The sequence below is a fragment of the Polistes dominula genome, unplaced genomic scaffold (assembly GCF_049000335.1).
Source record: "Polistes dominula isolate Pdom_NZ unplaced genomic scaffold, Pdom_raw_medaka contig_17, whole genome shotgun sequence".
NCBI classification, from domain to species: Eukaryota; Metazoa; Arthropoda; class Insecta; order Hymenoptera; family Vespidae; genus Polistes; species Polistes dominula.
The window spans coordinates 3870068-3894880 of NW_028301049.1; the positions used below are offsets into that span (position 1 = coordinate 3870068).

At 35.3% G+C, this 24813-nt stretch overlaps 4 protein-coding genes across 6 annotated transcripts; 3 read left to right on the forward strand and 1 right to left on the reverse strand.

The window, feature by feature from the left end:
* Window positions 1-51: 51 nt before the first annotated feature.
* LOC107067962 (ribosomal L1 domain-containing protein CG13096) lies at window positions 52-1931 on the reverse strand. Its single transcript, XM_015323914.2, has 3 exons — window positions 1368-1931; window positions 523-1088; window positions 52-457 (listed from the first exon to the last, which is right to left on the reverse strand). The coding sequence occupies exons 1-3, from the start codon at window positions 1637-1639 to the stop codon at window positions 219-221; spliced, it is 1077 nt and encodes a 358-aa protein (XP_015179400.2). The 5' UTR covers window positions 1640-1931; the 3' UTR covers window positions 52-218.
* Window positions 1932-3499: 1568 nt separating this feature from the next.
* On the forward strand, window positions 3500-13042 carry LOC107067961 (uncharacterized). Of its 2 annotated transcripts, XM_015323912.2 has the most exons (6): window positions 3500-3841; window positions 3952-4530; window positions 4602-4729; window positions 4824-5049; window positions 11388-11739; window positions 12841-13042. In XM_015323912.2, the coding sequence occupies exons 1-5, from the start codon at window positions 3713-3715 to the stop codon at window positions 11391-11393; spliced, it is 1068 nt and encodes a 355-aa protein (XP_015179398.2). In that variant the 5' UTR covers window positions 3500-3712; the 3' UTR covers window positions 11394-11739; window positions 12841-13042. The 2 variants fall into 2 exon arrangements, with proteins under 2 accessions (XP_015179398.2, XP_015179399.2); XM_015323913.2 differs by lacking the exons at window positions 11388-11739; window positions 12841-13042 and adding an exon at window positions 5165-11011.
* Window positions 13043-13922: 880 nt separating this feature from the next.
* LOC107067960 (inactive fucosyltransferase B) lies at window positions 13923-16383 on the forward strand. Its single transcript, XM_015323911.2, has 3 exons — window positions 13923-14537; window positions 14618-14772; window positions 14850-16383. Exons 1-3 carry the CDS (start codon window positions 14334-14336, stop codon window positions 15790-15792), a joined length of 1302 nt encoding a protein of 433 aa, XP_015179397.2. The 5' UTR covers window positions 13923-14333; the 3' UTR covers window positions 15793-16383.
* Window positions 16091-22776, forward strand: LOC107068041 (uncharacterized). 2 transcript variants are annotated; one of them, XM_015324043.2, is made up of 4 exons: window positions 16091-16819; window positions 20820-21128; window positions 21694-21896; window positions 22532-22776. In XM_015324043.2, exons 1-4 carry the CDS (start codon window positions 16564-16566, stop codon window positions 22715-22717), a joined length of 954 nt encoding a protein of 317 aa, XP_015179529.2. In that variant the 5' UTR covers window positions 16091-16563; the 3' UTR covers window positions 22718-22776. The 2 variants fall into 2 exon arrangements, with proteins under 2 accessions (XP_015179529.2, XP_089031586.1); XM_089175460.1 differs by lacking the exon at window positions 16091-16819 and adding an exon at window positions 20197-20529.
* The last annotated feature ends 2037 nt before the right edge of the window (window positions 22777-24813 follow it).

Genomic DNA, 24813 nt, shown 5'->3' on the forward strand with positions numbered 1-24813 from the left:
TTTTAATTTATTTATATTAAAATTAGAGTAAAATAAGAATAGATATTTCCATTTTCTTTCTATCATTTTTAAATTTTAATAAAAAATAAGAATGTAATAATTACATATTATAACAAAATATAAACAAACGCGTTTACATGTATTTGTATTTAGAGTAATATAATCAATAACAATTTGTTTTTAGAATTAATAAATAATGATATTCTAAAAATATACAATTATTTATTTTCATTATTTTCTTTACTTTCTTCTTCTTTTTCATTTTCTTTATGTTCTTTACTTTTTCTTTTTTTATTCCCCAATTTCTTTGAAGATGTTTTCTTGACTATAACATCACCCTCAGGAGTAACTACGACTTTGGCATTGCTAGATAAAGTCGTAAGTTCACCCTCAACATTACAATATGCTTTTGGTCTTTTAGGTTTAACAACAGGAATAGAAACAATATTTTTATTTCCTAAAAATAAAATTTGAAATTAATGAAAATAATTTACAGGAATATTGTAAATTTATAATACTTACTTAATGTCATATATATAGGAAATCCTGGACCAACAGGAGTTTTTAATCGAATGGCACGAATATTTGACCAACCACCAGGATAAACATTAGTCAATTGATTACAAACAGCAATAACATTATCTAAAATGTTTTTCTTCTCCATAGAAGTATTTGCCACTTGTATAATATGAGTATCAGCTAAAGAATGTAATCGCATGTTTGTTTTTCTTAATGCATATTCAATTTCACTTTTTAAATCTTTCTTATCCATTTTGATGGAAGTTGGAACTTTACGTTTATTATAAAATATTTTTCCTAATAAATGCGATACATGTCCAGAAATTCTTCCATCTACTAAAAAGTGATCGTAGCTTTCGACAAGTTTTCTTTTTAATTCATATTGATCATATTCAGTCTTAATTTGGTTAATGGGTATAATGTCTTTGATTATTGTACATCCACATTTTTCAAGTAACTCTTTATAATGATTTACCGTTGGTTCGTAATCCTTTCTTCTACCTTTTTCCAGATCACATACAATTAGGGCGATATCATCTTCCAATGATGCTAAAGAATTTGGTAATAAGCTATAACAAAATATGAATTATAAAATAGTAAATGTAATTTCAAATAGGAGAAGAACAATCAAAATACATTAAAGCAGCATCATTGAATAAATTATAATCACATAATTTTTTTTCATAAGGATCCATTGGTAATTATAAAAGAATAATCATTTGCTGACTTTTTAATCATAAATTAATGAACTATGCAAGAGAATACTTAAAATTATAATATGAAAAATTAGTAAAAAATAAAATATGTTTTCTTCATTTAACAATACTATAAAATACTATAAAACTTACATTCTTACTTGTCTTCTTGGTACTTGTGGTACTCTGATACAAGTAATCTGCATAAATATTGGTTTATACCCATCAGAAAATAATACATTTGTATCTTTTAATTGTTCTTCTGTTAGATGAAAAATAGCTGAAATACACTGTTGTATATGCTCCCTTGATAAATCTTTGAAATCAGTATCACTCTCTACACAAGTAATGTCTTCTGTAATAATTGCTTTCGGCTTTTTAATACCAGTATCAGAATTAACTTTTAATTTTTTACTTTTCTTCATTTCAGAAAGAACTTTGCTTTTTTTCTTTACATTATCAGTATTATTTTGTATTTTTTCGCTATTTCCGGTTAATTTCTTTTTTCCTTTAACCGAATCAAATTTTATTTTTTTCTTATTTTCTATAGATTTTGAATTTAATTTTCTCTTTTTTTCTCTTCAAACGTGATACTTAAATCATCATTTAAAGCTTTTCTTTTTTTTGTTACACTTTTTAACGATTCCATGTTCAAGCACACGTGGTCCGCTTCCTATCTTCTTGCAGCAAAGAACGAAGAACGAAAGAACGTGGCAGGCAGCAACGATTCACATATTCATACAAGATATAGCAACAAAGTTAGACAAACTCGATGAAAATTTTTGATCATAATAAGTGGCGCCTACTAGTGGTCAGACTATTATATATTATATAACTTTTTTATTATATATTATATATTTTACTATATATTATATATTTATATTTATTATTTATTATATATTTATTTTATTATATATTATATATAATTATATTATATAACTAAGTGAATCTGATTAGAAAAAATTAGGGATCTATAGGAGGGATGCGCAATGTACATTGCTAGGGGACCGGAACTCGATTTTGCGCGCGAATGATTCAAACATTGAAATAATTATGAAATAATAAATTGCATCAAATACAGAAAAAAATGAATTATATTTAATGGTAATTAAAAATTTATATTAAAATAGTATAGGTTACACGAAAACATTATTATAAATTCAAGCGGTCCCCCAAAATTTTCAGCCAATGGCACATGAGCTGAATATGAATGGCGCATCCCTCCTACAGGATCCCTAGGAAATATTAACCAGTAATCGCAAACTTATTGTTAATAGTGTCAATTAAAAATTATTAAAAATAAAATAAAATAAGCCTGTAATTCATATGTGCTAAAAAATTTAATAATTACAAGTAATAGAAAACTTAATTTTATTAAAATCTAGTTTTTTTTAGTAATTTTAAGAAAAAGAAAATATATCTCTTTAAATACAATAAAAGTTTAGTAATAATTAATGCCGTTTCTGTATTATTCATTTGTGAAATAGTTTTATTATGATCTAGACAATTAATTTAATAACAACGTTATTACCACGGAGCCTAGATAACAGGAGGGCGATATATGGAGGATAGGGTATGGAGGGTAGAGGTAAGGAGAATCATCTCATACATACGGGAGAAAATTTGAAAAAGTGTCCAGTTGTATGCTATAAATAACAGTTCAAAAACCTTCCAGAATGGCGTTGGTGTAGACAAAGGATATGGTATGAATGTAGCAATTGTAAACGAATTGAAGTATGCCGAGTTAATATAATTTAATATTATTGGCGACTAAAGTAGTTTGTGGGAAATTCAATGACCGCGGGCCGAATGGCTTGTTACTGACCACCGTAACGACCAATGAAAAAGTCGGACACGACAAGGGATCTCACCTTTTTTATTTGTGATCTCTCAGAACAGATTTTATTCAACAAAATACAGAATTTATACACACACGCATAATGAGATACAGAATGATAAATTGATATGGAAGGGAGAGCAAGCGCAGTCGACTGATAAGCTTAGCGAGTGATATCGAACTCCTGTCGAGAAATCCGTTGGATCGATGATCTCCGAGAAGCGAGGAGATGATCCGGGATGTTCGTCACTAGGCCCGACCAATCAGATTCCCAGGCGCAATTACGCCGCGAGTTCTGACCAATCGGCCGCCTCTACATCATGGTCTGGTTACAAAGCCGAGGCAGAAAGTGTCGCTGCAAGACACGCGCATCTCTAGTAGTTTTTGGGTACGTCTGCCGAACTTGGCGCTAGCAGCCGCGAGATGTCGGCACCGTCCTGGTGCAAGACATCGGAGCTACGGATAGTCAACCATGGGGTGTCAGCACCGAGTAGATGCGGGACGCTACAAGTTAATTATTGAAAATTTCAACACTTGCATAGTACAAAATAATATAGTAAATATAACCTTAAAGAATTATTATGAGAAAACGTGTAGCTAGAGTGATTTTATTTCGTGAACTGTGAATAGTACGTTTATTGATTTTTTATCATTTCATTTTATGAAAAAGTATGTGAATAACAAAACAGTTATGGGTAAAGTTTGTGTTGTGAAAAGTTGTCCAAGTGGGCGTAAATCCAAAAACAGAAAAGATTATTCGCCTCAGTCTATTTCGTATTTCCAACCAACAGTATGTAAATCAATTTTTTATGAAAAATTTACTTTACAAATAATTGCTCATTTTTATAAGTTTTTTAATCAATGAAGACATATTCATTTTTTATTTATCTAATTTTACAGACACCGGCGAGATTACAAAATTGGAAAATTTCGTTGGGCATTGAATTAAAAGCTACTGATTACATTTGTCAATTCCATTTTAAAGAGGACCAAATAAAAATGTACGAAAAATTTTACATAAAAGGAGAGACCATGTATATGCCTACAGAAAGAAAAAAGCTTAAAGAAGAAGCTTTACCAACGATTCAGCATCAGTTTATTCCAATATTTGAACATGTGTTTTTAACAAATACTGTAGATGAACTGGAAAAGCCAAGCTTACATTCAAATAATTCTGAAGACGAACAGCTGTTTCAAATGCAAGAAAACAACATCGAGCCACAGAAAATATTAGCATATGAAGATGTTTCTAATAATCTAATAGGTGCTGGTGTTCAAAGTAAACAAGACTTGATAGAACCACCTTTCAGTCAACACGCATCTAAGGATTCGAAGAATCTACAAGAAATCAAAGTTCCAAAAATCCCGCCGTTTTGGCTGTATGTACCCAAGCCCAATGGATTTGTATTTATGCGAATGGATCCAACAACTCAGCAGATCAAAATTCGGTTACGCTTAAACGAGGATACATCTATTACTGTATGTATTAATTAATGTCCGAGTAGATACATCTATTTTTTTTTTATAACAATCATTAACTTCTATTTCAGGTTATTTTTCCTAACAATGAAGAACTGCCTCTAAACGAGAAAATTAATTCATTAAGTAATGTCTATGATTACTTGAAATCAGTGGAAAGATGGCCTTTATGTGTTGGCACTCAGATTGACAGTATTAAGTAAGGATAATTTATTTTTACATAATTAAATGTATGAGCATACTAAGAAGAGGATTCATACGAATTTAATTAAAATAATTACATTAATTTTCAGGTATTCCAAACTTTGTAAAAATGTGATTATCGGTGGTGAGACTTATAAAAGAAGCCAAGCTAATCCAAGATGTAAATCCTGTCGAATGTTACGGAAACGACTACAGGCTCGAATGTTACGGAATCGACTACAGAGTCGAAATTCGACTTCAAATAATTTGGAAACAACTGCTACAAAAAAACGTGCTTCAAAACGGATTAAACAGTGCAGAAGTCTTAAAAGAATGGTAAGTTTTGTAAAATACAATTGTTTTTGGTTTGAAGCAGTATTTCATTCTAACCATTATTCAAAATTTATTAATTTAACAATTGAAATCGTTTCTGATTATACGTTAATCACAGTGATCCCAGAGACTTTAGTTCGTCTGATCGACACAGGGGCGTTAAATTATCGTACACGCCGGAAAATTATCGTACGCCCCGGGAAAAATTTGAAATCCGATAATTTCTCGGACGAGATTTTCAAAATCTGGAAAAAGAGTGCAAGTTCCAACTTTTTCAAAGTTGATGACCTTTGTTTTTTTTTTTTAAGTCATCAAGTTCAAAACCCTATCGTAAAAACGGTACAAACGGCGTACCGCAGGGAGAAATGCTTGCTCCTGCAGAGATCGTACAAGGATCGTGGTGGCGGTGCTGGTGGTGGTGGTGGGGGTGCACCTGCAAAATTTGATGATTAAAAAAAAAAAAAAGGTCATCAAGTTTTCGAAATTCCAAATTGGATCGTACAAGGCCTCAAATTATCGTACGCGTACGATAATTATCGTACGAATGGGATCACTGGTTAATCAGTTTCTCAATCTTACTGTGGAAATTAGTCCAGAGGCCGCGCCGGGTGGCTAGCTACTGACCACTGAATTGACCAATCACCAACGCCGGACAACGACCAGGAAAAACTTCCTTTTTGTCACTAGTGACCTCACAGAACAGAATTTGACGAAGAGTAGAGAGAAAAGCACAGGAAAATGAAAGACACAAAATTGAGAACAGGAAGACAATGATAATTAATCACGTAGGAAGCAAAAGTGTCGACTGTATAATTCAACAAACCGCACGATAATGATCGAGATCGATTCAGCTTCCGCTGAATCCTAGATCATCTGGGCGCGGAGGCAGACGCGCCGAGATCACGCCACGTTGATCCGCCAATCGAAACCTCAGGTGACAATCACGCCACATGCCTCGGCCAATCAGGTGCTGCCACTTCCTGGACCGGCTACGTGGCCGAGCAGATGTTGCCACCGCCGGACGCGCGCACTCCCGGCGGCCGCTAGGGACATCTGCGTAGGTTGGTGCCGGCGTACAGGAAGGTGTCCTGCACCGTCCTGGCGAGAAGCTCTGCAACTTAACGAGTCGACCGAGAGGTGTCAGCACCGAGGTGGTGCGGGACGCCACAGTCACTCCCCCTCTGGACCGGACGCCGGAGGCGAACGGAAACTAAGATCTTCTGAGAATGTTCGGTCGATGACGTTGCCGAAGCTGTCCGCTGTTGGAGATCGCAGGAGGTGACCGTGTGGCGGCGGCTGAAGATGGTGGTGGCGTGCCGATGACAGGTTCGGAGGTAGAAGGCGAGGTCTGCACCGTAGGTGGAAGTCCGGGAGCAGCCGTAGGACGAGAGGACGACGACGAAGCAGGAGCAGATGTCCGCGCTGGCGTGTCGAACGTGTCGAGGTACGCCGGTTTTAAGGCGTTCGTGGAGACAGTCCTTTCCGAGCCGTTGACTTCGATGACGTAGACCTTGTCACTGAAGCGGCGGAGGACCCGATGAGGTCCGCTGTAAGGCTGTTCAAGCGGTCTTCTGACGGTGTCCACTCGTTGAAAGACGTGCGTACATGTCTGCAGGTCCTTAAAGAAGAAAGGACGATGTCGAGAGTGGTCAGAAGCCGGCGTGGCACTCAGAGCTACCATGAGGGACCGAAGACGGCCGATGAAGGAGGTGTGGTCGACAGGCGAGCTACACGGCGGGAAGAAAGCGCCGGGGATCCTCAACGGCGTGCTGAAGACCATCTCCGCTGGCGAAGCCTGAAGGTCCTCTTTGTAGGCGTTCCGAAGGCCGAAAAGCACGAGTGGAAGTGCGATGGAATCTCTCTACCATGCCGTTAGCCTGAGGGTGGTGAGACGTTGTTCTGATCCTCGTGGTTCCCGAGGCTTGAGCAAGCGCTGCGAAGAGAGATGACTCAAACTGAGTACCCTGGTCGGAGGTGATTGTGAGCGGACATCCCTTGTCCGCGATCCAAGCCGACGTAAAAGCCTTAGCGACGGTCTCTGCCCGGATGTCTTCGAGCGGAACAACTACTGGCCATCTAGTGAAACGTTCGATTATCGTAAGGCAATAGCAGAAGTTCTTTACCTGGGGCAGCGTGATGATGTCGACGTGGACATGCTCGAAGCGGCTCTCCGTAGCTTGGAAGCGGGAGAGCGCGGCACGATTGTGCCTGGAGACTTTCGAGCGCTGACACGGAAGACAGGCGCGTGCCCAGACGGTGACGTCCTTACGAAGACCAGGCCAGACGAACTGTTACGAGATGTCACGTACCGTGGCACGGACACCGAGGTGGGCGCGACCGTGAATAGCCTCAAAGGCGGTGTTGCGAAGAGAGTGAGGCAAGTAGGGCCGAACTCGACCGCCGTGTGAATCGCAGGCCACTTTGATTCCTCCAAGGATGAGGCGTTGAATATTGAGGGAGGTGCGTGCTGCGAGCGATGGGAGCACGTCGTCGCGAGCTTGTGCATCCGCGATGGCCTCGAGACTAAGCGCTGAAGGCAAGCTGACCGTGGCGCAGACTGGAGCCGCCGTTGAAGGCAACGTGGAGTCGTCCGAAGGCCGGTCCGGGACGGGAGCGTCCTCCATAGTCCGGGAGAGGGCGTCGGCAACGACGTTGTCTGAGCCGCTGACGTGCTGGAACGTGACGTCGAATTGCAGCAGAAAGTCAAGGTGCCGTTGTTGTCGAGGAGAGGCCTTATCCGAGGGTTGGCGAGCTGCATAGATGAGCGGCTGATGATACGTCACCACCGTGAACGGACGACTCTCCAGGATTCGCCTGAAGTGATGCACCGCCAGGAAGACGGCCAGTAGTTCCCGATCGTAGGTACTGTAGCGAGCCTGCGTTGAAGACAGCGTCTGCGAGAAGAAGCCGATGGGCCGCCATTCTTCGTCGATAAGCTGCAGTAACGCAGCGCCGGCGGCCGAATTGGAAGCGTCGGTGGCGAGACGAAGCGGGGCGGACGGTGAAAGGAAGGCTGTCTCCGTAGCTGTCGCGAGGCTGCGCCGAGCGTCTTCGAAGGCGCGGTCAGCTGCATCGTTCCAGATGAGCGGTCGACGACTGCCGATGGGAAGACCACGAAGGAGCTGGTTGAGCGGTGCCTGGGTATGAGCGGCATGCGGCAAGCTCCGTCTGAAAAAATTCAGCATACCTAAAAAACGCCGCAAGCTTCTTGGCGTTGCGGGTTTCTGAAAGTTCCGAATTGCGAGGACCTTACGCTCCGGAGGACGAATGCCAATTCGATAACCCAAGAAGACAACACTGGGAAGTCCGAGCTGCAATTTATCGACCTTGAAGGAAAGTCCGGCCTCCCGCAAACGAGAGAAGAGGACCCGAAGATGGTGGAGGTGCTCCTCGTGCGAGGAGGACCGGACGCAAAGGTCGTCGATATAGCAGCGGACGAATGGGAGATCTCGAAGCAGCGAGTCCATAAACCGCTGAAAGGTCTGAGAAGAGTTGCGAAGGCTGAGCGGCATTCGAAGGAACTTAAACAAGCCGAAAGGCGTAGTCACGGCCGTTTTCTCGACGTCGGATTCAGCCATCGGTATTTGAAATAGGCCTCCTGGAGGTCATGACCGAGAAGACCGAGTTACCTTAGCCATCCTCGAGCAAGTCTTCGATGACGGGGAGAGGATAACGATCAGGTAACGTGATGGCGTTTAGACGACGATAGTCGCCTGTCGCTCGGAAGCCGCCGGTGGCTTTTGCCACGAGGTGAAGTGGGCTGGCCCATGGGCTAGAAGACGGCCGAATAACTCCTTGCTGGAGCAGGCGGTCGAAGGTGGACTTAGCCGCGGTTAAGCGTTCGCCGGCAAGGTGACGCGAACGTTCCAAAACGGGCGGTCCAGCCGTAACAATGCGGTGCACCACACTGCAGCCCTGAAGCATAGCCCCGGATTTTGAAGGCAGAGCGAGGTCGGCGAATTCGGCGAGTAACGAGTCGTAGGCGGCTCGATGGCTTAAGTCTGACGAAGCTGCGACAGAAGCAACCCCGTGGAGGGCAACCTTCCGTAAATGCAAGGCCGATTCCCGAGCCGATGTAGGATCGACGAGGCGTTAGCGACGAATGTCGACCAAGAGGCCGGAGTTATTAAGGAAGTCTGCCCCGAGAATGGGTTCTGGCACGTCGGCCACCACGAACATCCACTGGAACTCTTGCGGAAGACCAAGCGAGAGCGTCAGCAGGTGGCGACCGAAAGTGCGGATGGGGGTGCCGTTAGCAGCGATCAGACGAAGTTCGTCACAAGAGAGCGATTTCGAGACAAAACAGCGGGGTAGGAGTGAAACTACCGAGCCGCAGTCGATCAGCATGGAATGCTGCAACAAGCTCTCGAAGACATGAAGGCGGTAGTCTGGAACGGACGAAGATGGGCCACCGATTACCGCCGACTTGTGCGGTGACGAGATTAGTTTTTTTTATTATTGTCCTCCCGATAACTGCAGCCGGGTTTGCAGTTAGTCGCCCGATCACGATACTGTTTGTGATAGTGGCACCACCGGTGCGATGTAGGGAGAGCTCTCACCGTCGGTGGAGGTCTCGCCGAAAGTAAGGGTCTCGACGAAGGTGGAGGTGAAGATCTCGCCGAAGGTGGAGGCGGCGCGATCGAAAGGCGTCGCGGAGGCGACGATGAACAAGATATCGCAACCCGACTGAATGCAGCCAGGATTTCTTGCTGCTGATCTATTGAGCGATTAATCGCCACCGTTAATCCTCACAACTTGGAGCGCACGGCAGCCAGCTCCGCAGCGACCTGATCCGGCAGTGCACCGGACTCGTGCGAGGTACTAGCTGGTTTCGTACCAGCTGCCGGCGACGAGCCGGAGGGTGCCTGCCGAACGACGCAAATGTCACGCGACGCGTGCTCCATAAGGCTATCTTCGAGCAAGTTCGTCGAGCTCCGCAGAGCGGAGGAGGCGGAGGAGCTGTGTGATATGTGGGGGTAGCAAATCAAGCCACCGAACCCGGATAACATCATCGCCGACGCTACTACCGGCAAGGTGGCGCATCCGTCGAAGAAGTTGAGACGGTGTGCGATCCCCCATCGACAGCCCCGAGAACAAACTGTGAAGGCGCTGGGCCACTGTATCGCCAAATCTCGCCAACAGTTGCTTCCAAAGATGCCCGTACTTATCAAGCCGCGGAGGGCGCTGCAGTACGTCGAGCATCTCTTCCAATGTCTCAAAATCCAAGGACGAAATTACCGCGTGGTAACGGACAGTGTCCGAAATGATGTCGTTTGCTTTATGATAATATATTATAATACTCGTTGTTTAATAATAATATCCTGACTACGTGTAAACCGACACGTAATATTTCGTTGTGTAATGATAAAAAATTGACAATTCTTTCTATAGGTCTATGGAAATTAAGCCTACATAATAAATCACTATTTATTAAAATATCACTTGTGATATTCCTTTTTCTAAACTTCTCTTATGCCTTCATCTGCTGGGGTATATATTAATACACAATTTATAGAGTTGTTTGAATATTCACAAATTTTCATTCTAATTTAAACAAAGCAAGTAGAATAGCCTTATATTTTATGAGATACATCAACTCTAGTCTGCCGTCTATTAATATTTACAATTTTGGAATATTTGTAACAGTTAAATATATTGCAACGCTAAAACCTAATTTATACACAAACATTAAATTTTATAGTAAATAAGAATAGATTAAAAATTATTTTTGGTATATAAAAAATGTTACATCATATATATTGTCACAATAGTTAAAATGACCAAACATTGTTATTATTCGAAACAATGTTTCACATAAAATAAATATATACATGTCGAATAGCTAAAATGCATAACGATTATAATATTAATATAAAATTTTTAAATAAGAAACTTTTTTTTTATCACCTACTTAATACACATTAAATCACTTCTCAAAAATCAAAAGTAGCATTTCTCTCTCAAATTTCTATTCCTTGTAATCTCTATATCTTTACATATATACAGCATAATAGATGTTATTCTCTTTCTCTATATAAATAATATATTAAACACATTGACGAAGTAGTCATCTATTATTATTAATTGGCGTTAGGAACTCGAAAGTTCATTGCCGCAAATACCAAATCCCACCAGTGTTCCGTCCTTGAACGCTATCCTTTCATTTACGGTCTTCATATCCTATTTCTTTCAAATCCTGAAATAATATTGTCCTCCCATCTACGTCTCGGTCTACCTAGTGGCCTTTTCCCATTCAGTATATCAACCATAGTAATTAATTAAGATAACAAAATATCAATCATTAGTATAATGAATAATGTCACTTTTATTATTTGTTACAGAAATAATTACAAAACCATTCAAATATAAACAGTTAACTATAAAAAACAAAAATTAAAAATCATTAGACATGCAGAGTCAAAGATTTCTGATCAATACAAAGTGGCAAAGTTAATGTATTACGTATTATCGAAAAAAAGGAAAAATGTCAGTTATCATCGCTAGAGAAGAAAATATTCCACAAAAGAACAAGGGTCGACATGGCAAATATGTTTTTTAAAAAAACTTTTGTTTAAATGGATCGAACAAAAACAAAGTCTGATTTTTGATACGAGAGGAGTCCTTAGTCTTCAATAAGCAACTTAAGGGATTACCGACTTCAAAGTCTGTTCAAGCTAGTCAGAAAGATTCAAGGTAAGATTTGAAATTTATCAATTTAACATTTAAAGAGAGTAATTGTTAACAAACGTAAATGAAGCTGCAGAATTCAAATGGAAATTTTCCCAAATTATTGAATAATCAATACGAAAAGATTTAGAGATGCACCTACACGGCTTTTTGACATAGAACTGCTAGAAAAATGTTTAAAAACAGAAAATTACGAAGTGTGTAGGTCCACAAAAATAGAATAAATTTTATAAAATAATTTACAATAATAAACAATCTGTATATATTAATCATTTGTATATATGTTTAAAGTGCGGAATACCAGAATTGTAAATATGAAATCGAAATTTGCTCATAATTGGCTAGCTATCAATGTAATTAGTGTCAAACTGCTTCATTGGTGCAGTGACTTACTCACCAAACTTGGCTTTGTCCGATTATTACTTATTTGCATCGATGGTTTTATCGGTGGGAAAATATATAGTTAGCGATGGACAATACTTCAAATAAATTATTTTTTATCATTTTCATACGATAAACGCGTATTTTCTACACAAAAATTCCGGTTTCATATTTACATAGATGGTAAAATGCGCAGTTATATTTTCAGAAAATTATAGAAACGATTATAATTAACGCTAATTATTATAGAACAATTAATTTTTACGAAAAAACATCTCTTTATATACTGTTAACGGTGTTACAATACGTTATAAAGACAAAAAGTGTGAAATATACAACATATGTATATATATATATTATATAGTATTATATTATATGTATTAGTAGTTGAGTGATGTGACCTTCGAAAGGGGAAGAGAATTTTATTCCGTCTAAAAATTAAAGTTTAGCAAAAATCGACGCGTGGGCCAAAGTCTGACCCGTGGGTCATAGGTTCGCCATATCTAATATAAGTAGAACCATGCATAGGATAAATTTCAAAGTTGCATTATTCCCACGAATTCATTAATTGATTAGGCGCATTATGTGACTGTAGTAAATGGTGGAAATATGAGGGAAATGTAACACGAGAGTGGCGATTAATTAACAAAGAGAACATCTTACGAAAAACAAACATTACAAAATTAGAAATTTGTAATTAATGAAGTTTTATTATATCTGCATTAGGAAGAAGGACAACGGATATTTGCTGCCTTTCTAACGAACTTAGATGTCGTATCCGCAACTACAGCGTTTCGTTCAGAACACTGGGCGCAGCTGTAGTATCTACTTGTGGAGAACCAGGACGGTGGAAAAAGGCTATCTGGAGAGATTATATTCACTTTCAGATTTTATCCCAAAGAGAAAATATAAAATTTATTATAACTAATAGCAAGTATATTCTTGGCCGCCATATATAAGACTGATATTTTTCGAACGTTAGTCGTTACATTATATTAGGACTTAATTGGTGTGCTTCCCGTATAGGGAGAAAAGGCGCTAGTTTGTCACGTCGGTTAGGGATCCTGTAGGAGGGATGCGCCATTCATATTCAGCTCATGCGCCATTGGCTGAAAATTTTGGGGGACCGCTTGAATTTATAATAATTTTTTCGTGTAACCTACTCTATTTTAATATAAATTTTTAATTATCATTAAATATAGTTGATTTTTTTTCTGTATTTGATGCAATTCATTATTTCATAATTATTTCAATGTTTGAATCATTCGCGCGCAAAATCGAGTTCCGGTCCCCCAGCAATGTACATGGCGCATTCCTCCTATAGGATCCCTAACGTCGGTACGTTAGGCGCGTATCGCTCGGCAATCGTTTTGTATAGTAACGTGATTCGTGGATGAAAAAACTGCGTTGACCAATCCAGTAACGCCAATGTAGAGACGTTAAAAAGCAATGAAAGATGAGTATCTTTCAGCGGGAAACAGAGTTTATTCAGAATTTTTCAAATTGCATCAATGGATAGTGTATTAAATTAATTATAAGTTAAATTTTATCAATTAATCCAACGTAATCATAGAAAAAATAATGTTGATATATCATTTTTTAATCGATATCATTAGTTATCTTTCTTGACGTTTCAAACGCATAATAATTAAATATAATATATTTATATATTTATATAAGTCTTATTAATTTATTTTTTAAATCATTGCAACATAATTAATAAATACTAATTATTGAGATTAGTATTTATTAATTGTATAATCTATGAAGAAATTTATTAAAAGCACATATTAATAAAATTATATAATAATAAAAATCCCGTTATTAAATAAAAAGCATGAAATCAATAGCGAGTAAAGTAACACTTGGTTAATCAACACAATCGAGACCGCTTTCACGACAAACGGTTCTTTTTTATCGTTAAACGATCTCATTTCTTCTTTCTATTCTTTTCTTACATTACCTTTCATTTGTTTACGTTAGTAAACATTTATTACACGTTGAGCGTTGTGCATGTGAATGTGATTGCTCGTAAATTTGAACTTATTTGTAACAATAGTGCTATAATCATTGAAATTAATATAAATAAGTACTCATTCATTGTGATATAACATTCTATGAGAAGTGACGATGATTAGTGGGTGAAGGAATGATTTTTAAAATTTCATTTAAACAATTAATTTCTAACTTTTGATGTTTTACAATATCGATTTTCTGTGATGTTAATATTGAGGCATTATCGACGCATTTCTATTTATTTGTGTATTATTGTTTTGATTATTTACGTTAGTAAGATTATTAAACACTATATTAATGAACGTTCTGTTAGAAGAGTGTTATCTTTAGATGACACAATACAAAATTTAATAGTTCCGAAAGAATTAACAATAACAAATAGAAAAACCAAATTTGTAGACCAAGAGGTATTGAGTTATAAGCTAATTATGAAATTTTACCAATAAATATATTATTAAATTAGATGTGATTTCTTCGTGTTTTTAAGTTTACAAATCTTTCGAGACTCGGGCAGTGGCTTCTATCATTCGAAAAATCATTACCATTAATAATACAGAAAAAAACGGAACCATATATAATTCTAATTTGGAAACACGGACCATTTTTGGAAAGAAGACACATTAGACGATTTACTAATATTAAGTTAGCTTTGTTTTTGTCGAATATTATATACTTACAATTGATATCTTACTTACGTTACTTTTTCTCAATAATTTCAGATTTTCACCTTGGGAGAATTGTTCGATCGATAATTGTTTATTGAGTTACAATTCTGAAGATTTAAATAAAGCGGACGCAGTTGTATTTCATCTTCATTTTACTAAAAGTGTACAAGACTTACCTATTAGAATTCGTTCGAATCAAAGATGGATATTTTTAACGGACGAATCGCCGATGCATACATTTTATTACCGAAATCAAAAATTATCAGATTACAACGGCTTATTTAATTGGTCAATGTCGTACCGCATGGATAGCGATATACCTGTACCTTATGGTAGAACTGTTCCAATATCCTCCATGAAAAATTCGTATAACAATTTAACGTATTTATATAATTATTTCATAAAGTCTAAAACAAAACTTGTTGCGATAATGGCCAGCAATTGTTCTGGTAAAAACAAAAGGTGGAAATACATCCGTTCTTTGAAATCAATATTGGGTAACGATCTTGATATTTACGGACGATGTAAGGGGGGTAATAGAACAGCTTGTCCTGGTCACTTTGACACCGATTGTTCCGCTTTAAATGCTTATAAATTTTATCTAGCTTTTGAAAATTCTAATTGTAAAGGATATTTGACCGAAAAAGTTTTTTGGAATGGATACAACAAATTTGCAGTTCCGATTATTATGGGTGCTCCGAAAAGCGATTGTGAACAACTTTTACCATCAGGATCATATTTACACGTTAATGATTTTGCTAGTTCGTACGAGTTAGCACATTATCTTCAAAATTTTCATCACAATATTAATAATTATCTTCAATTTCACGTATGGCGTGAAAACTTTGAAATATTGAATGAACACGGTTATTTCGGTAGCGTATCTCGTCATTATTGTCGTATTTGCGAGGCTTTGCATTATAATTCTCGTGCTAACAAAATTTATAAGGATCTCGATGATTTTTGGGGCAAAGAGAAATTCTGTTCATATGATTAACACACTAGATATACTAGACCAGTCATTTTTACTGGTCGGGGGACATTTTAATTCAAAATTTCTATTTCATGTAACATTTGAGTTCTGTAAATAATTAAGCGTTTTGTTATTTAAAAATATCTATAAATCCATTTATCTATTAAAATTATTATTGTTAAACATTTTTTTTATACACCAGTCATTTTGACTAGTGTGGTAGAAATAGGCATACTGAAAATGGTGTTATATCTAGTGTTAATTAAAATACGAGTATTTATCCTGTGAGAGAGAGAGAGAGAGAGAACATACGAACGATCGTGTATATATTTACTTGTAGTAGAAAAAAAAGATAAATGTATATTGATTTATTTTTTAATAAAAACTATATCTAAATACTTATATATTTATTAATAAATATTTAGTTATCAAATACTAAATATGTGTGTGTGTGTGTGTATTGTTTTGTGTGTGATATAAGTTCACGTGACATATCATAAACGTATTTCTATTATTTTCTTATGAATAATAGATATATTACATCTTAATATATCCATATGATTTATTGAAACATGCTTTGTCATTAAGATAAATAAAAAGATTTATATTAATGAAGTTCCGTTGATTTTATGTAATATGTGTTAAGTTAACCTTCAAATATGATTTTATATTTGCAATAATTTTTTCCAAATCTTATTGCATTTATTACGTAAAGTAATCTATATTATATAAAGTACGTTTGCTCGAGTGCAACGTGATACGATATTATTAAAGCTAAAATCATGAATTATTCCAATGTATAATACTATAGTTCTGAAATTGTTTCGTGTTACTAAGGCATCGATAAAACGAGATTTTCTACATCAATCGATTATATTTCCATCTATTTTATATTCCTATTACAATAGATACAATTTTATTTGTAACATTAAACATTTTGCAAATATGTCCATAAAATGTTTTCAAGGTCGTAATGATAATTATAATGGTGTAACTGTACATTCCATCGAAGAACCTTGTCTGGTTACAGTATTTCCTCAATATTTACAAGGTACATACATTTAGCCTATTTTTTATAATTTTACTTTTAAGAATTACTATTATTTGAGGTGTGTTAACAGGTAAAATAGATTAATTTTATTTACAAGATTTTTAATAATTTGATTGTCCAAACATTTGATCAATACATACATTTTTATATTTAGAATAAATTTTCTTAATAATTAGACCTAACATTAATAAATGAGAATAGTATTAATAATTGCTCAATAATAAATGATACGTTAATTTATATAACGTTATTTATTATTTCTATTATTGGCTTTGTCGAGTTAATTAATTTAACAAATGAGTTTGACTTATTCAATATTAGTTCATGATTATAATTTTAGGACCAATGTTAAAATTAGACATTTTTTAAACCTTTTAAAGCCTTTCAAATATTTATAACCTTTCTTTACTTGATATGTAAGATTTATATTTCAGTATTTTCAAATAATCAGTAAGTTCTACGAATTTTGATTAATATGTTTTCATTCCTATTTATTAGAGATATTTATGGAAAATTCTCAATAGAATGAAATATATGAATTTTCCAAAAAGAACTCGTATAGACAAGTCAATAAGTTTCTCGAACAAAGTATTATTTACCGATTAAAGTGAATTCAATGTATTTACTTCCAATGGAATAGTAGTAATAGTTTAGTAGAAATTTAATACTCAAATGCAAATTAAAGATTTATGTCTATGAAGTAGTGGCAGTGATCTTGTTTGGTGGTGTATGAGTGCATCTTATGTCGAAACTTGCAATTTATTAATTATTAATGTTGGTCACCATAGGCCAACACGTTTATTTAAGTGATTTAATATTTATAAAAAATATGCCAAAAAATACAAATTAAACTTGTGATCTGCATTCGTATTCTAAAAGGAGAACGAACCCAAGCACATGTGTGTGACTAAGTTAATTAATTAAAGTAAGTTAAAGAATGATTGTTATATGTACAATGTGCCAAAATCTATGCCAAAATCTTTGCCAAAACTTCACACACCACCACAATCCTCTGCTTTAAACCAAATCAAGCATGTATGGGATGAACTAGGAAGGCATATTCGTAAACATAATATTACAAACAAAGGACATTAGAAACAATGTTTCGTTATACGAATGGAATAATATTTAAGTCTTTTGTGACAAAAAAAAATTAGTTAAAAATATGAGTAGTTTCTATGCAAAAGCATATGAAAGAATTCTGAAAGTGAAAGGAGACTCTACATATTATTAATTGTTATCGATACAGATAATTTATACTACAGAGAAAAATATGTATATGTACATAGACTTTTTTGGCATAATTATTGTTAAACTTATGTTTAACGCTAGATATACCAGCAGACCAGTCATTTTGATTAGTCGGGGGGCCATTTTAATTCAAAATTTCTACTTCATGTAACATTTGAGTTCTATAAATAATTAAGCGTTTTGTTATTTAAAAATATCTATTAAAATTATTATTGTTGAATATGTTTTTTATACACCAGTCATTTTGACTAGTGATTTAAAAATAGGTATACTGAAAATGATGGTATATCTAGTGTTAAATGCCATTTTTGTGTTAATTAATTGTTAAGGATACATCATTTTTGTGATGTGAATGTTTAGGATATTATTTTCTAATTGTGAGTTATAGATAGATAGATAGATAGATAGATAGATATATATATATATTTACTGTTTCCCCGAAGGGTTACACTCCTTTTACAAATATCTCCTTAACCTATCTTAACACTACCCTCTCCCTCATTTCCCCTTCCTCCCTTCCCCCTTCACCTGTTCCAAACCTCCACTTCTTCCTCCCTTATTCCCATCCTTGTCTCCCCTTCTTCTCTCTCATACTCCCAATCCTCTTCATCCACTCCTCCCCCATTCCACTCTCATCCAAAATTTCCTTGATCCTCTCTTCCACTCCTCTCCCGTCCTCCTCCCCAACAGCTCTACTGCAGCCCTCCAACACATGCTCCCATGTCTCTCTCTCCCAACCACACACCCTACATTTTTTCTTCTCCTCCTCCTCCCAGTATCTCCCTTCCCTCATCTCATTCCCCAATCTAAATCTCGTCACTCTTCTTTTTCTCTCTTCACTCCACTTTCCTACCCAATATCCTGGCAAACCCTCCGCTACCACCGTCCTGTACCACACGTTGTATTTGGACTCTAGTATCTTCTCCCATCTCTCAACCTCCTGGCGCTTTCTTTCCTCCTTCTCAATCTCTTCCCACCTTTCCACCACCTCCACCCTGCCCTGCGCTATCCTCTCTTTAAACTTTATCCTCTCTACTTCCCACTTTGACTTCTGTACTTCCTCCTCCCTTTCTTTCTCCTGCGCCTCCTTCCAACACTCTCTCGCCAGCTCACTTCCCTCTCCTCTCCTTAATTTCTCCTCGTACTTCCACGCTCTCTTCGCCGCCTTTATTTCCAATTTGTCTCTTTTGCCTTCTTCTCTTACTATATACCCTGGAGTCCTCCAGTCTACTCCCATAGTCCACCTCAAAAATCTTTCCTGCACCCCCTCGATCTCCTTCCTCTCCTCCCACCCCCATATCTCCGCTCCATAACTTAACACCGTCTACACTAGCGTGTCAAATAGCCAATTGTGAGTTATACTAGAATTAATTTTTATTTATTTCTATCATATTTCGAGTTAGTGTATAATAAATTATTGATAGTGTACTGTCCGGAAACTTAGTTATATATACGTATGTACATGTAATATATTATATCAATTCATATTATATATGGGGTATTCCATACCAAATGAACCACTTTTTGACCCTGACCCTTTTCGATTTGGCTGAAAGTTTTTCATCCTATTTTACCCTATGAAAAACAGTTCTCAGAATTTTATCAAATTTTTTTACCAAACCCAAAAAATATGGCTCCTTTTTTTATAATGGCTATAACTTCTTCAAAATTCAACCTATTGGGACGTTTTTTTTTTCAAAATTTTTGTTTTTAAATGTACTTTTCAGACAATTATACAAAAAATTTTAAGATTATAAAATCCATGAAATTTTCGCCTTTGTTGAGAAAACCCGTTATTTTCAAAAAAGTGCAAACATTTCAGGGAGTTTATCATCTTAAAATTTTTTTGTATTTTTTTCACGAAAGTACATTTAAAAACAAAAATTTTGAAAAAAAGGAGCCATATTTATTGGGTTTGGTAAAAAAATTTGATAAAATTCTGAGGACTGTCTTTCATAGGATAGAATAGGATGAAAAACTTTCTGCCAAATCGAAAAGGGTCAGGGTCAAAAGTGGTTCATTCGGTATGGAATACCTCATATGCAGGCAGACACATAAATGTCTAACAATTAAAATTGTTATGTAACATTGAACAATAATTACCTACCTAGTGTATGTAAATCAGTTTTTGTTTATTTCGCGTTAAAATTTATTAGATCATATATTAAGATTTTGCATTGTATTTTTATTAACTATTCATTGTTACGTGACAGTGTAATTACTAAAAATCACTTTTTTTGGTTCAATAATGATTCATTTTCGTTCCTTCATATTGTTAGTTCATTTACTAGTTTGGCACCTGTATCTCTAGTTCCAAGATTGAAGCAAATGAAAATTGAACAAAAAAATGAAACAAATTAGATATTTTCATTTCTCATTTTTGTCGCGTTTTTGTAATTTTCCGAGATGCTGTACAATAATTTTGATATTAACTTGTATGTTAATGTATAATATTATAGGTAAACAAATTACATTAATTTAAAACTCGATTTTTGACACATAACACGTTGAGCGCCAGGCCCATTTTTAAGGAAGTCCCCGTCAGACCACGTGTACCGCTTAGATGTATCATGTTATACGCTGTCAGTCACCGATGACTGACGTGGCCCAAACGGAAAGTCTAGTGTCACTCACCGATGGCTGACGTGGCGCTCAACGTGTTAAGTGGTTTTTATCGTCCAGCGTTACATATGTTTTTACAGTATCATAATGATATATATTTTTCAATTAAAGTTTTTTTTTTTTATAGATTCCTTAAAAATTTGGTCAGAACAAAAGAAACGAACAATTTGGTTTCGCGTGCACTTGTCACACTCTGATTGGATACCGATTTTAGTAGAAAATGGTTTTAAATTTCATCATGCACGAGAAGAATATGTTATGCTGTATTACTGGTTAAACAAAGAAACAGTATGTAATATTCCGCCTTATGCTCATACAAACTTGGGAGTAGGAGCATTTGTTTTTAATGAAAAAACATCAGAGATATTAGTTGTAAAGGAAAAAAATGTCAAAGGTCATATGTTCTGGAAATTACCAGGCGGCTATATTGAACCAGGTAATATTTTTAACATCTTAAGCATAACGCAGTCTATGAGAATTAACGGTGAGTTTTCTGTTTATGCAGCGTCTTGGTGCTTGCTTTTTTTTACCATTCTTCATTTGATTATCTTTTGTTTATACTTTATATATTCCTGCATTGGCTGCTCCATTCTCATAATCCAAACAGATAGTGAAACATAATCGTGTCACTACGATATATGTGTTATGTTCTGTTTATACAGTTAAACCTTGGATTGCAAATAATTTCTTCTACGTGCAGATTAACTTATTTAATTTTTACTTATTTTTAGTATTTTGTATTTTATATTATTTTTATATGAATAAATGATTGTTGAGCGATTTATCCAATTTTACATTATATATTTCTTATGACAAAATTCATTTGAATATATGAATGCTACAGATTAGTTTCACTGTACTTTTTAACCAAGTACCTTGACGAATGATCATCATCATTCCGCCTTAACAAGAAACAGAGCAAAATGTTAAACGAAATAAACAAAACATGTTGAACAAAATAAATTGGATCAATGAACAATTTGAATAATTTCATTTTTTAGGAGAAAATATAGACGAAGCTGCACAAAGGGAGGTGTTAGAAGAGACAGGTATTCAAACAATGTTCAAATGTCTTGTAGCATTTAGACATTCACATAATGCTGCCTTCGATTGTTCAGATATATACATGATAGCTTATTTAACACCTTGTACTTTTGATATTACGAAGTGTGAAGTAGAAATTTCTGAATGTAAATGGATAAAGGTAGGAACTATTATTAACACTTTCGCGATGGGAAACATAGTTCTAGTCATTTCAATATCTTTAGCAGAATACGGGAGAAGTAGACCTACGTCATTTCAGCATTGGTACTTTTTAATTTATTCATTAGATATGAAAAACTTAACATAAGAACAAAAATAAATGCTATATAATTATTATATGCTATAATTATATGCTAACTATTGCAACAAAATGAACCATCTGTGATATAAATGATAATGAATATAAGCAGTAATGGCTCAATTCTAATCAATATATCACTATACCTCTTAAAACGATCTACCATAAAGATTATTAGAAGGCATCAAAATGCATCATTTACTAAAAATACAAAGTTCAGAAGTTTCAAGAGTTCAAGTAAATTTTATGTATCCGTAAGATCCGAATATAATATTATAATGATCATACTGAAATATATAATATTCTTTTATTCACATAATTTACAAATAGCAGAACTTTGTCATACTTGGTTATAGACTTTTAGAAATTAAATGTCGTATTCAGCTAAATGTTTTCTTTGTCTATTGCTCATCGCGAAATAAATTTTAATAAATACATCTTTATAAATATTCTTTTTTATAATAAAATAACTTATTAATATAAATTTATTTTCGCAGCTCAATGAATATTTATATCATCCAGAAGTACATGAAAATAATCGTTTACTTGCTAAAAAAATGATTCAATTCTTGAAGAATCCCATAGGAATAACTGCGGAGCATGGAATACATCCAATTACAAAGAAACCTCTTTGTGTATATAGTATATCAACAAATAAAGAGATATGTGCATGTGAAAAATAGGTTAACTATGTAAAATTATATAAGAACAAATAAATATTTCCAAGTCATCAATTTTAAAATATTTTGTTCTATGATGAATATACAGTAGAACCTTGATTAATCGATTCGTGTTTATTCGCTTTCTTAAGGGGTAACACCACTATAGAGCCTGAAAAATAGCCTTTTTTTGCAAATTTTTTTTGCGAAAACTAAATGAGGAGTAGAATTTATTTTTTGAGGGTTGGTTAATTGAACTATGTAAACAAATATTTTTATTGATTTTAAATAGAAAATGGCATAGTCGGTATTCGTGACTGAATAAAACTCTGTTTTTTTTTTTTTTTTTACTAAAACGGGTGGACTTATACTTGGACAACTATGAGACCTAGAATAAAAAACAAAAGAAATTCTTAATCTATGTACTATTATCTTGAGAAGTACATACGGATTTTTCCCTAAGTCAAATTTTGTGAAAATGGCGCAACTTTGAATAAAAAAATCGACTTTTCGACGAAACAAAATGTAGAAATCTGTTTATAAAATTAAAAGTTTGCATTCAATTGAAAATTGTGTATATATACTTCTGTAGAAAATACAACTATCAAACTATCTTCAAAATTTCAAGTCAATCGGTTAAATGATGTTCGAGTTCTGAGTCTGCTCAGTTTTAAAAATGTAGTTTCGAGAAAAACTCGTTTAAAGTTTTGTTATCACTATTCGAAGCGCTTTGAGACGTTTCGTAAAAATAAGATAATTAATTAATTAAGATGTTAACAATTTTTTTTTTTGCTTCGGGACCATGTTCATAATGTTTTTAGATGTCTAAAGTACATATTTTAAGCTAATAAAAAAATCGATTTTTTGAAAATTCTATAGTGGTGTTACCCCTTAATTAACTGAGGTCTTGGTTATTAGGGGTCTCGGTCGCTATTACCGTATGCTTGGTAATAAACATTCGAATCAAGTAATGTATTTATATTTCTTTTTAATTCTTTTCTCAGTATTATATTACTTTTTGATATCACTGGTAACAACTAATGTTACTGAAATGTTAAAGGGACTGGAAAGTAATGCATTATTTTGTAGTGTAATATTTAACATTAAAATAGTATATTACTCACCTAGGGAGGTAAAGTAAGAAATGTCTCAGAGTACATGTAAATTGTTACAACAAACATGTGCTCTGAGGCTTTCTTATTTACTGCCCATGGTGAGTATACATTTTTTCTACTCGACGTAAGCGGAAAGCGGCAACTTCGTTTTGAACAGCGGGAGAAAACTTGACGCTTTTCGCCCGGAGGAAAGAAAAAGAAATTATTACCTAAAATAACAAAATATAATATCCGTCATTTTTGACCACTTCTTCCTGTCAATTTTATACATTTTTTGATAAGGGGCAAAATACATGTAAAATTATTAGCAAAAATATGATGTGCAGATCACACGTGTTAGAAGTGAAACTAGATAAGAAATCATCTGAGAGAATGAAGAATGCACAGTATCTAAAGTAAGATAATTGTAGGATTTATTTATTATGATATTATTACCATATATATCAAAGGGCACCTGTATGATTTTGGGATGGGGGTAGCTAACAAAAACTATTACTTTCCAAATTCTATCAATTAGGATAGAATGCCAAATGCGATAGCCATAGATAGAAACAAATATATATACAGGTAACCCTCCTATAACACGGCAAATAGATTCCTAAAAATGCCGTGTTGTGTGAAACCGTGTTACATCGCGCCTGCGAGAGAATAAGACAGAATATAGCTATATAGTTTTTCCTATTCTCGGTCTCCACTTTATGTTCTGCTTTGTAGTTATCGCTCCTGGTTGTATATGTGTGTGTTTGTGTGCGACTGCATACTACGAAGCGTGGACACATATACAATAATTTCGATACTATACCTGTTTGTAGGTAGGAGCGATAGAAGGGTAGAAGAATAAACAGAGATAAGTTGTTTATCGTCATTCAGTTAAAAAAGTGCAGTTGTGTATATCGGTTGTTATCATAAGATTTTAAATATATATATATATTTGTTTCTATCTATGGCTATCGCATTCGGTATCCAATCTTAATTGATAGAATTTGGAAAAGTGTAATTTTTATC

What these genes read in the sequence shown, in the direction of transcription:
- LOC107067962 (XM_015323914.2), bottom strand. Translation starts at nt 1,639, where the DNA reads ATGAAGAAAAGTAAAAAATTAAAAGTTAATTCTGATACTGGTATTAAA. An exon ending in CCAAGAAGACAAGTAAGAAT is followed by an intron (nt 1,089 to 1,367) that starts GTAAGTTTTATA and finishes ATTTTGTTATAG; the next exon opens with CTTATTACCAAATTCTTTAG. An exon ending in TCCTATATATATGACATTAA is followed by an intron (nt 458 to 522) that starts GTAAGTATTATA and finishes TTTTATTTTTAG; the next exon opens with GAAATAAAAATATTGTTTCT.
- LOC107067961 (XM_015323912.2), top strand. Translation starts at nt 3,713, where the DNA reads ATGAAAAAGTATGTGAATAACAAAACAGTTATGGGTAAAGTTTGTGTT. An exon ending in TTTCGTATTTCCAACCAACA is followed by an intron (nt 3,842 to 3,951) that starts GTATGTAAATCA and finishes CTAATTTTACAG; the next exon opens with ACACCGGCGAGATTACAAAA. An exon ending in ACTCAGATTGACAGTATTAA is followed by an intron (nt 4,730 to 4,823) that starts GTAAGGATAATT and finishes ATTAATTTTCAG; the next exon opens with GTATTCCAAACTTTGTAAAA.
- LOC107067960 (XM_015323911.2), top strand. Translation starts at nt 14,334, where the DNA reads ATGTTAATATTGAGGCATTATCGACGCATTTCTATTTATTTGTGTATT. An exon ending in CCAAATTTGTAGACCAAGAG is followed by an intron (nt 14,538 to 14,617) that starts GTATTGAGTTAT and finishes CGTGTTTTTAAG; the next exon opens with TTTACAAATCTTTCGAGACT. An exon ending in AGACGATTTACTAATATTAA is followed by an intron (nt 14,773 to 14,849) that starts GTTAGCTTTGTT and finishes CAATAATTTCAG; the next exon opens with ATTTTCACCTTGGGAGAATT.
- LOC107068041 (XM_015324043.2), top strand. Translation starts at nt 16,564, where the DNA reads ATGTATAATACTATAGTTCTGAAATTGTTTCGTGTTACTAAGGCATCG. An exon ending in ATTTCCTCAATATTTACAAG is followed by an intron (nt 16,820 to 20,819) that starts GTACATACATTT and finishes TTTTTTTTATAG; the next exon opens with ATTCCTTAAAAATTTGGTCA. An exon ending in AGGCGGCTATATTGAACCAG is followed by an intron (nt 21,129 to 21,693) that starts GTAATATTTTTA and finishes TTCATTTTTTAG; the next exon opens with GAGAAAATATAGACGAAGCT.